Source organism: Homalodisca vitripennis, chromosome 6, assembly GCF_021130785.1.
Source record: "Homalodisca vitripennis isolate AUS2020 chromosome 6, UT_GWSS_2.1, whole genome shotgun sequence".
Classification (NCBI taxonomy): domain Eukaryota; kingdom Metazoa; phylum Arthropoda; class Insecta; order Hemiptera; family Cicadellidae; genus Homalodisca; species Homalodisca vitripennis.
This window is the reverse complement of record NC_060212.1, coordinates 124,124,892-124,138,773: the sequence shown is the minus strand read 5'-3', so window position 1 is coordinate 124,138,773 and position 13,882 is coordinate 124,124,892. Positions and strand designations below refer to the sequence as shown.

The 13,882-nt window shown below is 33.6% G+C and overlaps 1 protein-coding gene across 1 annotated transcript in view; it reads right to left on the bottom strand.

Moving 5' to 3' along the window:
• Positions 1-13,070, bottom strand: part of LOC124364910 (homeobox protein aristaless-like) — a 175,917-nt gene extending 162,847 nt beyond the window's left edge. The window contains exon 1 of the mRNA XM_046820718.1: positions 12,836-13,070. Coding sequence (XP_046676674.1) covers positions 12,836-12,965 — 130 coding nt within the window. The 5' untranslated portion in view covers positions 12,966-13,070. The remainder of the gene's footprint in view (positions 1-12,835) is intronic.
• Positions 13,071-13,882: the final 812 nt, after the last annotated feature.

Here is a 13,882-nt window from a genome sequence, read left to right as displayed (position 1 = left end):
CATAATTATTGCGCATCAGACGCTTCTGCTCACTCAGCCGCTACTGGGGCAGTAGGCGGACAGGGCACTACTGTCGAAGATTTAGTAGTATTGCTGACAATACCACAGCGCTTATAAATTTGTAAAATAAGGGAAGAAACTAATCAGTTCTGTTATTTTACTATAAAGGATAATAACAGATCAAAACATGTTGGCCGTTTTTTATTTATTTGAAGTCAGAGTCTTTGATTAATCTACAAGAAAAACACTGTAAATAACATTACTTCAAATTTAATTGTGTTTTTGCACATTTTTCTTAAACGGCACCAGAAAAGTCAACCAGTGCGGAGTAAAAATTTTGTCAAATTATACAAAAACATATTGTAAATTGTTATTTTACAAGTTGTGGATCTTGGATAAGTTCTACTGAATCATTCTGTTGCGCTTGTATATATAAAATTGTTAATTCTCCTGCAATTGTAACTGGATCACTTATAGGGTCTCATTAATATTAAATTTGTGAGTGTAACTGGATCCCGTATAGATTCTCTTGATTATTTTCTTCACGATTCTAACTAGATTTAGACAGTTTATCCTTGGCGATTTTAACATGTCCCAGATTAGTTTTCTTGAACATATCCTTGCTGATTGTAACTAGATCCAAAATAGGATCTCCTGAGTATTTACTTATCAATTTGTAACCTGATACCGGATACGCTCTTCTAAATCCTCCCGTTGCGATTGTAACATATCTCAGATTAGTTCTCCTGAACATATCCTTGCCGATTGTAACTTGATTCTGGATAGGTTCTTCTGAATATTCCCATGATAAGCAAGAAATATCTTCACTTTTAACACTTCTTTTGACAGTTTACACACTATCAGTGTAAACAAATTTAAAATCATAAACAATTTTTACACAGAACAGTTGATTACATTTGACATGCTCATTCAATTAATATTACACAACTTTAGAGACCAAGGTGGGATGTTTCGCTGCTTTAAGACCAGTGGGGCCTAGCCTGGTGTGTTTTCGAAATAATAATATGCCTACATTCGTCCCAAAAACCGCAAAAAAGATCCATGTACAATTTTAGTACAATCGGTCAAGTGGTTTACGCGTGAAAACAAAACAAACAAAAAAAGCACTTTCCCATTTACAATATTAGGATATATCATAAACAACATAAGAATAAAAACTGAACCGTTTTACATTCACCAATGCTTGTTTACTTGATAATTATATATATTATAAAACGGTTAAATCTGTGCCAGACAACAATTGGTTCATTTATTTCATCAACGACTTTCTGTAATAAGTGTTATTAACTCTATATTTATGTGGTTTCTTACTGTATTAAAACAAGAATTCCGGTTAATGAGGTAATAAGGAACAAGTGAAATCAGTTGCTCACTCATATCCTTGCTACACCTGTTTCTTACAACCACGCTCATTGATTTCCACCCCACTTATTTGGCAAGCTCATTCAGCGTTTTTGTTCGTGTAAACATACATATTTTAGAGGCATATTTTAGGTTTGCAGTAGTGGATTGTATTATAAAGCACTGTTCAAAGCACAATTATTTTGTTTAGTCACAAATTACATTATTTTTTCCATTAACCTACACACGCCATGCCATTTACAACTTATAAAGCAAACTGAGTAGATCAATAATAATTTCACCATTAGAAGGCAAAATTGGAAAAATTACAGGATTTTGTGTATTCTGACCAAATTTGGACTTTAAAAAGTCAATAATTTGATTTCCGTGTATTTTAGCCTTAATTTTACTTTTCATTTTAACATTATATTTTCAGAACCAACTACCCAATTACAACAAGTATGGTAAAAATATTCTTGGCACTTGTAAATAAAACGTGTATATTAAAAAATGACGGAATAAATCAGAATCTGTCATGAGCACAAACAACCAAATGCTATATTTTATTAGAAAACCATTTATACAAAAGGTTGAATTTATATGGGAGCAATTTACTATAATTAACAGCGTAACCTACTCCTTGATTTACTACTACACGTTGTTACAAGCTGAACTGAATACTCAATTGTCCTCAGCAATGTACAGTTAATTACTCGTATACTCACAACATTGATTTAAAATCAACATTTTTGGCATCGATGATTTTATTACACAAACTATAACGTTGTTTTGGACTGATTCCAGTTTAATATGATGATATTCAATTTCAAATATTTGTAAAGGCCACAGTTTTAAACTGAATGAACAGTGAAGGAAACAGGATTTTTCCGTACATTTGCCATTGTTCAGTGAAACAAGAAATCAGTAACACTACGTTTCTTTACCTGAAGAAGAGATCAGATTACAGATCTCGAAACGTAGTGTTACTGATTTCTTGTTTCACTGAAAGATGGCAAATGTCCGGAAAAAAATCCTGTTTCCTTCACAATCCTTCCATCGTCAAAAATAACCTTCAAACAATGAATGAACAAAATTGAAAGTGGATCATGAACACAATTATATCCCTATAACTATGAATTTTTTCAAGTTTGGTAACATTAGAGCTATTGATCAGGGTAATTGTAAGTATATAAAATTGCAAACCAATCTAAAAGTATTTACATATTATAAGTTCACCTTAAAAATTTAAACTCTCTTAGCAGTTTTGCAATTCAAATCTTCCACTAAAACGCATTGAGGCATTTTTTTCACTAATCAAAATATTAGGTTACATAAGTTTAGTATTATAATTTACTTGAACGTTGAGGCGTGTTTAGAATGAACTTAGAATACCGCATAGTTCCAAATACAGACAACGTTGCGTTATCTGTCGTTCCAAGTATGCTAAGACAGAACGTGTCATTTATTATGGAACAGATGTTCCACACACGTAGACTACTACAATAACGAAGAGGTTCCTCAACAATATCGTTCTTGAGGAATGGATATTCTTGCCATCTTATGATTTAGACTACAATGAACACTGAAATTAGGTATATCCCAGATAAACTATTTTTTTTTTTTTTTTTTTTTTTTTTTTTTTTTTTTTTGACGTGACAACGTCTTAAATTAGGTTGCGGCTCGGAGTCACTCATGAAAAAGTGTAACGCCCGGTAACGTTACGATGCCCGTCCAGTGGGTCCGCCGCACGGGATAAAGCAGATAACTGTGGGTCCGCCGCACGGGATAAAGCAGATAACTATGTTTATTCGTGAAAATGTGGAGTGCTTAGATTCGTCATTTACAACAACTACAACAATAAAGGTAAATAATTGTACACTGATATTTCATTATCGTAAACTATGATTGATTGATTAATTGTTAGATTGACACAAAAGTTGAGAAACTGAGTTTATAGGTTATGTCATACTATTGACAAATGTTGATAGTGTTAAGTAAATTATTAGTTTAAATCACTCTGCAATCAATCGTAATTCAGTCGATTGAGAAGAAACAGCGCGTATTGCTAGTCAAACATTTAAAATAACAAATTATAACCTCTAACCTGTCATAACAGTGCGACCAAACAAACGAACTAAACCGACCAATCACCACGCGCGGAGTTAGAATTTAACTGTGTTTAGCAAGAATTTCAAATTCCAATTTTAGTAAATGTTTTATTCAACTTTACCATTTACAATAACAAATTTTAATTAATTTCAAATTATGTACAATGTTTTAGTAAACAAAATATATTTCTATAGTTAAAATTTGTGCAATTCTTATTTTCATTCAATTCCTTGTTCCTATTGTGCAATTTAATAATATTCATATCAATAAATATTCTACCGAGAAAAAGACGTTGTCACGTAAAATCTTCGCCCGTAAAAACGACATTACAGGCAACCATAATTTTTTAATTTAATTTTATTTTATTTTACATTTCAACGGACATCTCCATATTTACAGTTTTGAACAATAATTAAACAATGAAAGTAAACAACTACAGTGAAAAATAGAGCAATAACGATTAATAAACTATTTAAGTGACGAAACGGATATAAACTATGAATGACAATAACGTAATTAATTATTAGTGTACCGTGATTTGAACTATGGAAAACAACGAACAATAACAGCAAATAAATTAGCACGAAACAATGAGAATAAAAACCATGAATAAACAAGAATAGACAAGAATTAACAAGACACAATATATAAATAACAGCAATGAGAGACGTACAGGTAAAGTAACATGCAGACCGGCGATCCTCCTCTTGAGCACTGGTATACTGTCAAAAATGTCAAACAATGTCGGCGACGGTATTACCAGAACTTAAGCAATAAGGGAATAAGCATCAATTACTTGGTAGTATCTCATGCATACTATTTATACATATGAGCCTTGGGGTAAAGTTGGTCTAGACTCGCGTGATACTTTGTTGGTTAATTAATCCCAAGTGCAATTACTAAACAGTGTACATACTTCTATCGTGTTTTCCATCGTTTAATTTCATTAAAACTCTCATTTATCACAAATTCTTGTGTGATAAGGCTAATTAACAGCAACTTCAATATGCATTTTATGAAGCGAATCGAGCTCGTAAACGATCTTGTATGGGCCAGTGCATTAATTAGGTTCGGGATAATTTATAATATCGCATCGTCTTGGGTATAGCTTCTTGCGGAATCACTTAGAGCGCAGAGTTCAAACTAACTAACTTACTACAGGCAATGCTCGAATACCAGACAATTTTTAAATTTGGTTTACGATAGAAAAATTCTGTATCGTTCAACAGACAATTATTGTGTTGAGAACACTAATTTTAATACCGTGCCAGTCATTTATAGTAAATAAATGAGCAGCTTTATTGAAAAAAGAAGTATGATGTAAAAACACAATGTTCTTGAACGGATTGTAAAATTAAGGACGTTAAAAAATAAAATGTTTATAAAAAAATACGCGTTTCGAGAACTGGTGTCTGTAAACGGAAAATCATGCCTACAAATTAAAAAAAATCAAGCAAAATGGTTAAACTAAAAACTTGCCAAAATCAGATTAACAGCAAAATTAACTTGTCAAAACTTGTCCTAACTTTTAGTTAATATCCTTTTCTTAGTCAAGTTTGAGATTTAGGTTTTGATAAACAGCTTTATATATTAAGCTTTGGCGCAACCAGTGCCATGCTTCTTCGTGCATTAATTTTCATGCATGTTGACCATTATACTTTGTAGGTTATGCAGGCGTAAGAGCACTAAAATGGAGCTATAAGTGTTAATTCAAGAATGCTAGAAAGGTCAACACGTTATTTAAACCTTATTGTAAATTTTCATGTTTAACTGTATGTTTAGTCGTGTAAAATTGGTCTCTCCATGTTAGTACGTATATCATATGTAAAAATCCCGCCCACTCGAACTATATTTTGTATATGAAATACAAGAAGTGGGTTTTGAATTGTGGATTGATATCACGAAAATGATATTCCGGAAATAGATGTCAGTGGATCACTCAAGCCTTACAAATAGTACAACTAATATCCTGTGTAGGGCAAGAATGTCGCTCAGTCGGATGTAGGCTAAAATCCTTAAGTAAATCTTTTTTAGAATAAGTAGAAACAAACTAAAATCAATCTCATATTATTTACAAGGTCAAAACCGTACATTTGGGATATCCTCAATCTTTAAGTTGGCCTATTTATGTGGTGACGACTTAAACTTTCCGAGTTTTCTTGTAGCCGACCTCCATAGAATATAAACGCACCTGTTCAGACTAAAACTTCCATTTATTTTGGTACCATCAAGGAAAATAATTTGGAGATTGTTTCAAAATTTGAATGCATCATATTATAGGTCTATATTTTGTGCTCCTGATCACATTCAAAAGTTAACTATTTTTTAGAAGAAAGTTAATTAATTAAAGTGCTTTAACTAACACCAATGAGGTAGTTTCGTATGAAATGTTTCTTCCAGTTTTTCAGGTAAAACTCAAAAATTTCTACACTCTCCAAAAGCTGACTTATGTCAGTTGAAATGCACACGTGGGGTGGTACGTGGTACGTTTTCTAAACTATTCATATAATTTGGCGTGTTCATGCCAATTTTAGGTTTCAGAGTTCAGGTTAATGCTCGTCCTTCGCCGGCTTACCCGCATTTCAGATCGCCTCCCTGCGTCTTTTAATTAAATGATAAATCACAGCTTCCAAAATCAAATTCTTAACCCTCCCGTCAACTTTTCAATTATCTCGTACCATCATATGTTCATAGATCACGACATACGAGCAAGCTTCTGGTCGTGTTGACCCATTCAATTACATACATTTAACTATAAAACTGTTTAGTGAGCTGTCCTTTCCCGAGTCCTATTGGCCTGTACGAGGATCTTGTCAAACAGAATAAGAACGTGGGTCGACGCATTACAAGGTCGATGGTACTGATAAAAAGTGATGTGGCCACAGTGAAGTTTTTAACCTGCTCTATCTCAAATCTAAAATCCGGAGTCTTGGACTGTGCGGGCATCCGCTCCCCTGGAGCCATTCGCCCAAGTGATACTTTTTGAAATCAGTAGTTGTAATAATGAGTCAGATATTAGGATTTGAAGCGTCATATAACTGTTTTTTAATTTGTGCGCTATAAAATACTACGTAACAAGCTTAGTACACCATCAAGTTCTTTACAGTATTAGGATGCAAGAATATACATGCAAATAGCCCTAATCTCCATACCAATCGTTGACTTGATGCGTTACCGTAATGACACCTGCTATATGTGCACTATTCATTACGGGGATACCTGGAGCATGTTTTATGATTACAAAGATAATTGAATTTTCACATAGAGCTGGCATTAAGCGGGTTTGTAATTAAGACAACTGGGAGTTAGCTATCAGACCATGCGGGTCACAGGTGTCTCTCGACTGGTTGGTTACCCGGACTTCGCTCTTGGGGCATGCCCCACAAGTTCCCTCAAGGTTGCTAGGAACAAACTTAGGTAGAACTTTACTTTACAACCACATATGGTGTATATCATCCTGGTTTTATCATCCCGAACAACATTTTACAGGTAGAGTACGATAAGTGGACCCGGTTTTTTATATCGATTAGTACAATCATCGATACTTAATATTCATTTATCGAATACGCGTTTATAAATCATATCAACATATCTATAGCCATGATCACAATCATATTTTAAATTTAAAATAATTAATACAACACACATAGTGGTAATCTTATAAATAATAAATGGGCTCTAACGATCAAACAAACTATTACAACTGGAAAAAGGAAAACTCATAAATAATAATGAAATGATAAGAACATAAAAACCAATTTTAACAGGAAATACGAAATATGTGTAATTATTTATATTTTTTCTCCTGTATAGCAATGATTAACCATTTTTGAGAAGTTTTTGAAGCATCTTTTCTAGAAAATCGTAATTTTCTTCTGCACAATTAGTCACAAAGATGATTTACAACTGTCTGTTATTATCTATAAAAGAAAATACGTTTATTATATTAGAAAGTGTTTATAGTTGATTCAAGTTAGTTATTGATCAAAATCAGTATCGGTTAGTTATATCGAAAGTTATAATTGAGTAATATCGTTTGTCAATATCGATATAAAAACACCGGGTCCGCTAATCGTATCCTATCCCATTTTACTTACTGGTTATAGATTACCATACATTTTTATAACAGTGTCATTTCAAAGGTCTGTTTATAAACATTCAACCGTATTTTAGTTTTGCTGATATTATTATTGGTCATTCAGTAAAATAACTTCTTTAATCCAAACGCTCGATTCAAAAGGACTAAACACTCAAAGACATCCGGTACGTAACAATTGTACTTTAAAAATAAACGACAAAACGTAAGGAGAAATTTTAAAAGGTTTAGTATTAATTGCTAATTAAATTATGATATTTAATGTCATTTTTAAACTATTTGCTATTTATATAGAGATTCCATCCCAATGGAATCTCTATATAATCTCTAGTTATGATACCGATTTCAAAACTCTTCGAAATTTATTAAATACTTTACAAAACATTTTACAAAATATTATGTGTGTTAAAAGTAGTGAAAGAACTGTCTCCCTGGAGTCCATCAATGTCCACACTTATCTGTTCATGCCATAACCATACAGGGTAGACGGCCATACCCATACAGGGTAGACGGCTACAAGATTAGGTGACCCTGAAGGCTTTATAACTATTTATTAGTTTTAGAGCCTCAGACAAAGGCCTCTAGAAACAAAGAATTCAATTTAATTGATAAATCAGTTAGGGCTCATAATCAGAAACAAGACGAAACGATTTTAATGAAAAGACAATTAAATATGTTATTACTGCGTTTACTGCTTCGACATCGCAAAGTTCGTGACAGTCTGGTTGAATTTTGTGAAGTGTCTTAATAGGTAGTTGGAAAAAGAAAATTTATGTTCATGACATTAATTATATTCATAGAAGTGAGTCTAAACCAATAGCATCTAAAGTTGACCGGATAACAGCTATATCCCAACTGTTATCTGTTTTGTTTTTTTTTATTGTAAACTTTTATATATATATATATATATATATATATATACTATGTATTTTATATATATATATATATATATATATATATAAAATAACATAAAGTATAATGGTAGCACATTCACCCGGCAAGTGAGAGATCCGGGTTCGAGCCCCGGCGGAGCAAGTATACTTTTTGTGATTCAATGTTTATTGAAATTAAATTCAGCTATTGCCATTTATACAAATTAAATTAATGTATACATATATTTTATATATATTATATTTTATATATATATTTATATATATATATATATATATATATATATAATAACAATCATAATTCCAAATTTTTACAGGTTACAGGTGATTGATATAAGGAACGAAAATCTCTGTATGATATATGTCTGTCTATATCTCTTAAAATCATGAGGAATATATGAGTTAAATATAGGAAATTTTGCATGCAACCTTAGCAAAGCCTTTACGCACGTGTGGCGTGCTCCTGCTTTACAATATACTAGTACTTCTTAAAGATAAAATTGAACGACCTTTACATTTTTTAAATTCAATATTACTTTATTTGAGCTACAACAATGAAGCAAATTTCGGCTACAACCTGCTCGCCAGCTAGGACCACGTACTCCACAACGTCATGCATGTAGGACCTATTGTTACATCAACTTTCCATTTCCCACCAGTTACTGATTATAACCTTTGCATCGCGGGCACACTAACTGTCTACAGTCTATGGTTAACGGAGTCAATAAAGTGTGCTTGTCGTGCTCTAATAGCCGTTATACAAAGGTATACTTGGTTGTATTACTTAAATGCTAGACCTAGCGTACCTATTTGTGCGTTTTCAATTTCTGTTACTTATATACTTACTAGTTTAATCTTTCTCGATATTCCGGTCACCTAATGGAGTTCACTTAAGGTAAACTCAAATAATTATAGATGTGCAGAAAATGTAATCCCTTTAATTACGACCGGTCGGTGGCTAGACACTGTACTACTATTACACTTCAAATTTATAGGTTCTAGCAACAATTATCCGACTCAATTGCGCATAACCTTATCAGTTACGTCAATTCGAATTCATAGGTTAAATATCTACTAAAGCGTAATGTTACTGAGACTGTTAAGAAGTTTTACTACATTTAACTGGAAGAGATGGGCAATGTTAGAGAACTAAACGTCGGTTGTTCAACCTTTTTCCGCACTAGAGATTTGGAAGATTTCCATACTCTGCAACTTAACATGTGGTGTTATAATATATAAGTGGAACGGACGAGGTACGGTACTGTGTAATACTAGCAGTAAGTGGGAACCGACTAAGTAATAAATGACCAGGACAATTTATCAAGCCGTTCACTGGAAGGCCCTCAAATTTACGTACTCAGGAGAGGATCTAACTAGCGGTATATATAAAACTAAATTTTCCTTTTTACTGTTTAAAATTTTTAGTATTTTTTTTTATAAAATATAAACCATATATTTACAAATTTCCTTCCAAAACATGTAACAAAAATGTTTAAGTAAATTGTATTTTTGTAAATAAACCCATAAAACTTCCTTCTATAAGTAAGATTTCGTAAGTTAACGTAATCTTCCAAAATAATTCTGAATGGAAGAATTGAGCTTTATTTGTGCCAAAAGACCGTTGATAAATGCTATCCACCATATATTGCGACCACCTCCCCCCCATACACACATACAAACATAAATAGCCTAAGCGTTAAAATAACTCAAACTTGTTCTAAAGCCTATGATCAGTACAACGGTTATCTACACATTTTATTCCTGCGAGCTTTAGAGCGAAGGGGGGGGGGAATTTAAACAGATTTGGTATTTTTTTTTAGTCATAGTCTTTTAAATGACTTTGAAGGCAGGTTTTTTTTTTAATTTCCAGACCAAAGTCAACAAGGGTATGCGGGCAATTAATTAATTATTGTGGGGACATCTTGAAACCAAGCTCACTAACAATTGGCTGGTGATTAAGGTATGGATATTTTACAATGGGTAGTAGACCTATGTTCCATATGACAGAAGAGGATGAAATGTGTTCATGTATGTGTACACTGTGATTCCCTTAAGTGCCATTTTCTCACATTAAACATATACTTTCCTAAAGTGTTAAATCATAAAAAACACAAGTCATCATTACCTGTCAGCCATATTAATTTATACGCATTCTGAACAAAATTCATGACGTTATCTACACCCATTTTCCTTGTTAAACATTACTCAACGATCCTGCTTTAAATGCCCATATTTCCTCGTGGGAGTAATAAAAGTATTTCTTCCTATTTTCCTGTCCCTAGGAGGCTATCTTAAAGGGTCATTGCTCTTAATAATGTTTTCTAAGAAAAGTTCATACAAATAAAACGCTTCTTTATATTTTTGACATTATTGTTGCTTATTGAAAAGAACAAAATGAACCTTGTCAGAACATAAAACAAGATAAAATTCCACGTCCTAATGTTTTAAATGATCTATCTCGAATATAAATTACTAAAAATGTGTTTTCTACGCTGCATCTACTTTTTTGCATAAAATCGGTGATGGCAGGTCGCATGTGTCATTGTCTATATTAGGCTACATTTACGCTGTTATGCTTGTACTGTATATATCTATAATTTAAAAGTTGGCAGTGTCTTTTGCAAAACTGTTTTTTGTTAAAACCCTCAGTTTTGCTCCTCCTTGGACTACATGAGATCACCTTCTCTAACCGAGAGATCACGAGTACCTACATATTATTTGGTACCTTATACAATAAAAGGCGTTTATTAGGCTATCTGTTCTAAAGAATTACGTTTTTATCGTATAATTTATTGTTTAACATAAGTATTTCTAAGTATTGTAATTTTGAGCTTGTAAACAAATTATTTTTCTTTTTTTAAGTACTATTTTTAACTGATGGAAACCAAGAAAGAAAAAGAGAAACATAACTTATTTCTGTTAAATATTAATGCAAAATGTGTTTTTTATATAGTCTACAAATGTTTATGTAATAAACCAAAATATCAGGCGCAATAAATTTCTGACCTAGATTCGCAACTTTAATACGACGAAAAGAAGCATTCGGACTCCACATAATTGAAAGCACCACTGTTGAATAATAGCCTATATGGGAAAATACCGCAGAAGTTAATTATGCCTATGGCAATTCGCTACTTTGGTATATCCGGAGGCAACTCTGTTCCTATTTACCGCTTGTTATTAAGGGATATAAGTAGTTTTAGATTAGTTTCCCATATTACTAGTAATACCAAAGTTAAAGTTAACCTTTACGAGTGCTCACGTGATCTGAGCATTAATCTTTAGGTACTATCTCGAAGGATGTCTTCCTTTTTACGCCAGAAATGTGGCACCACCAGGGGCATTTCCAATCGGTACTTTCCCGACCTCATATGACGTTCCAAATCGTCCAAAGTGATCTGATGTCGGAAAAATCTGTACCTAAATTCGATCTCATATCTCGTAAGCGCTCGTAAATGTTAATTTCAACTTTTTCTATTTATAATACGTACGTTTATAGGCTAACCTATCTATATGCCCTAATAACAAATAGTATATGTGGACAGAGTGGCCACCAGATTATGAAAGCTTGTAACCAATAGAGTAATCAACCCATTATCTACCCAGAAAACCGCCGCTTCGTCTCGGTATTTCGAGTAACCTTGGAAAAGTTTTGGTTGTTCCATTCATAGTGACGATTCTTTTTACGAAATACAACTTGTTGCAAGAAATAGAGTGTCCATCATTCTAATATACCCTTATATTGTATTTTAATTTTAGGACAATTGGAGTCAGCCAAGTAGGCTAACTGATCACTGTTATTCAGAAATCTAACCGATTAATGGAGTTAGTCTATGTAATGAAATATTCGCAACGGGTTTCTCAAACACCCAAATAACTAATGTGCCGTAGGTATATAACTTTGTTAAGAACATTTAGCCTACAATACGGTGAGATGAAGAAGCTACGCGCATAGTCTCCAGTAAGGCGATGTCTTATTGTTTATAATAGAATTTTAGAAGAAAATTTAAAAGTTAGTCTCCTCCCTGGAAAAAATATTGATTCCTAATTTGCTAAAATTACTTTGTTCTGAGGTTTCACCCAGTATATTTATTTGTTAATTAGGCATAATTAATAAAAATAGAAGCAATTGAATTTTAAAATGGAATGATTATAGTACCTTTAAACAAATTATTATTTAATATTCGTGATTATTTTTACTCATTTATTTTTTTGTTTAATCATCACGTTTTTCAATTTGGTTCATTCATACCCAGACACCACCGTACGTTTAGATACTAATTGAAATGATTAGGCTAAAATTGGAGTCCGCACTGTGATAGCACTCCGCTCTATTGTTTACCGGCCTGAGCCGAAGTTCAAAGGTACTCTGACTCACCAGACTGCCTCCTCGAGAGTTCACCATCCTCTTCCACTTCTACCAGGCTGCGGATGGAGAAGACGGACTTGGCCGCCCTTGGTTTCCCGGAGACGGCAACAGTCTCCGGACGTCGCGTGGTCAGGTCCATGGCACTGATAACAGTTAGTCCTCACTGATAACGTGTGTCACCCCGGCACAGGTCTAGTTTTTGTACATAATTGACGGGAGGCGAGCCGACAACACACTGGCCCTACGCACCGACTGTCGGAGGTGTGACGGAGACCAATCCGGGGACGAGGGGACCCCTCCCCCCGCGCGGGCCACGCCTCTCCCGCACAAAATGGCGCACACGGCAGTCCCCGCGGCAGGAGACGATTAATTGATTGGCTTTGTTGGGCTGACTCCTGATTAGCCGCGTTTAGCCATTGTTGGACCGCTCTCACGTCCGTCAGCGCGTCGTCTCCTTTCAGATGGAGGTGATTTAATTTTCTCAAAAGAACAGGACTCGTTCAGGCCCCTGTATTCAACAGCTGTTCTATGGAAAGTAATTGAACTATAGAACAGTACATTGTTTGACACTGAATTTGTAATTTCCTATAATATCGTATGCTTCGTATTTGAATAGGGACTATGAAATGTTGGTATGTCAATTAAACAACCTTTGTTTCTCAAAATGGCATTCCTGTACCTATTTACGTTTATAAAGACTGAAATTATCTTTTTGGAGCATTCCTTTTAAATGAATAACCCTACTTTATAGCTTGTCAAACCCCAGCTCATTAGGGAAAGAAGTATGGTAGCCATAAAACGCATAGAACCTATGGATACTACTTGAATATAAATAACCTCAAGTTGATGTCATTTTTAATATGAATTAACTAATAAAAAAATAGGAAATTTGAATAGTATTTATGGATTCCATAAGAGGCTTAAAAAGAGGTCTTTTCGTGTCCTTTTGTTCATATATATATGTCAGCAGTCTCACGATTCTAGTTTTGATGCTGTCTGCTTAACTCGTCTTGAAATTTCATGTTCATTTGAGCATCAGTTTTGAAATGTACTGTA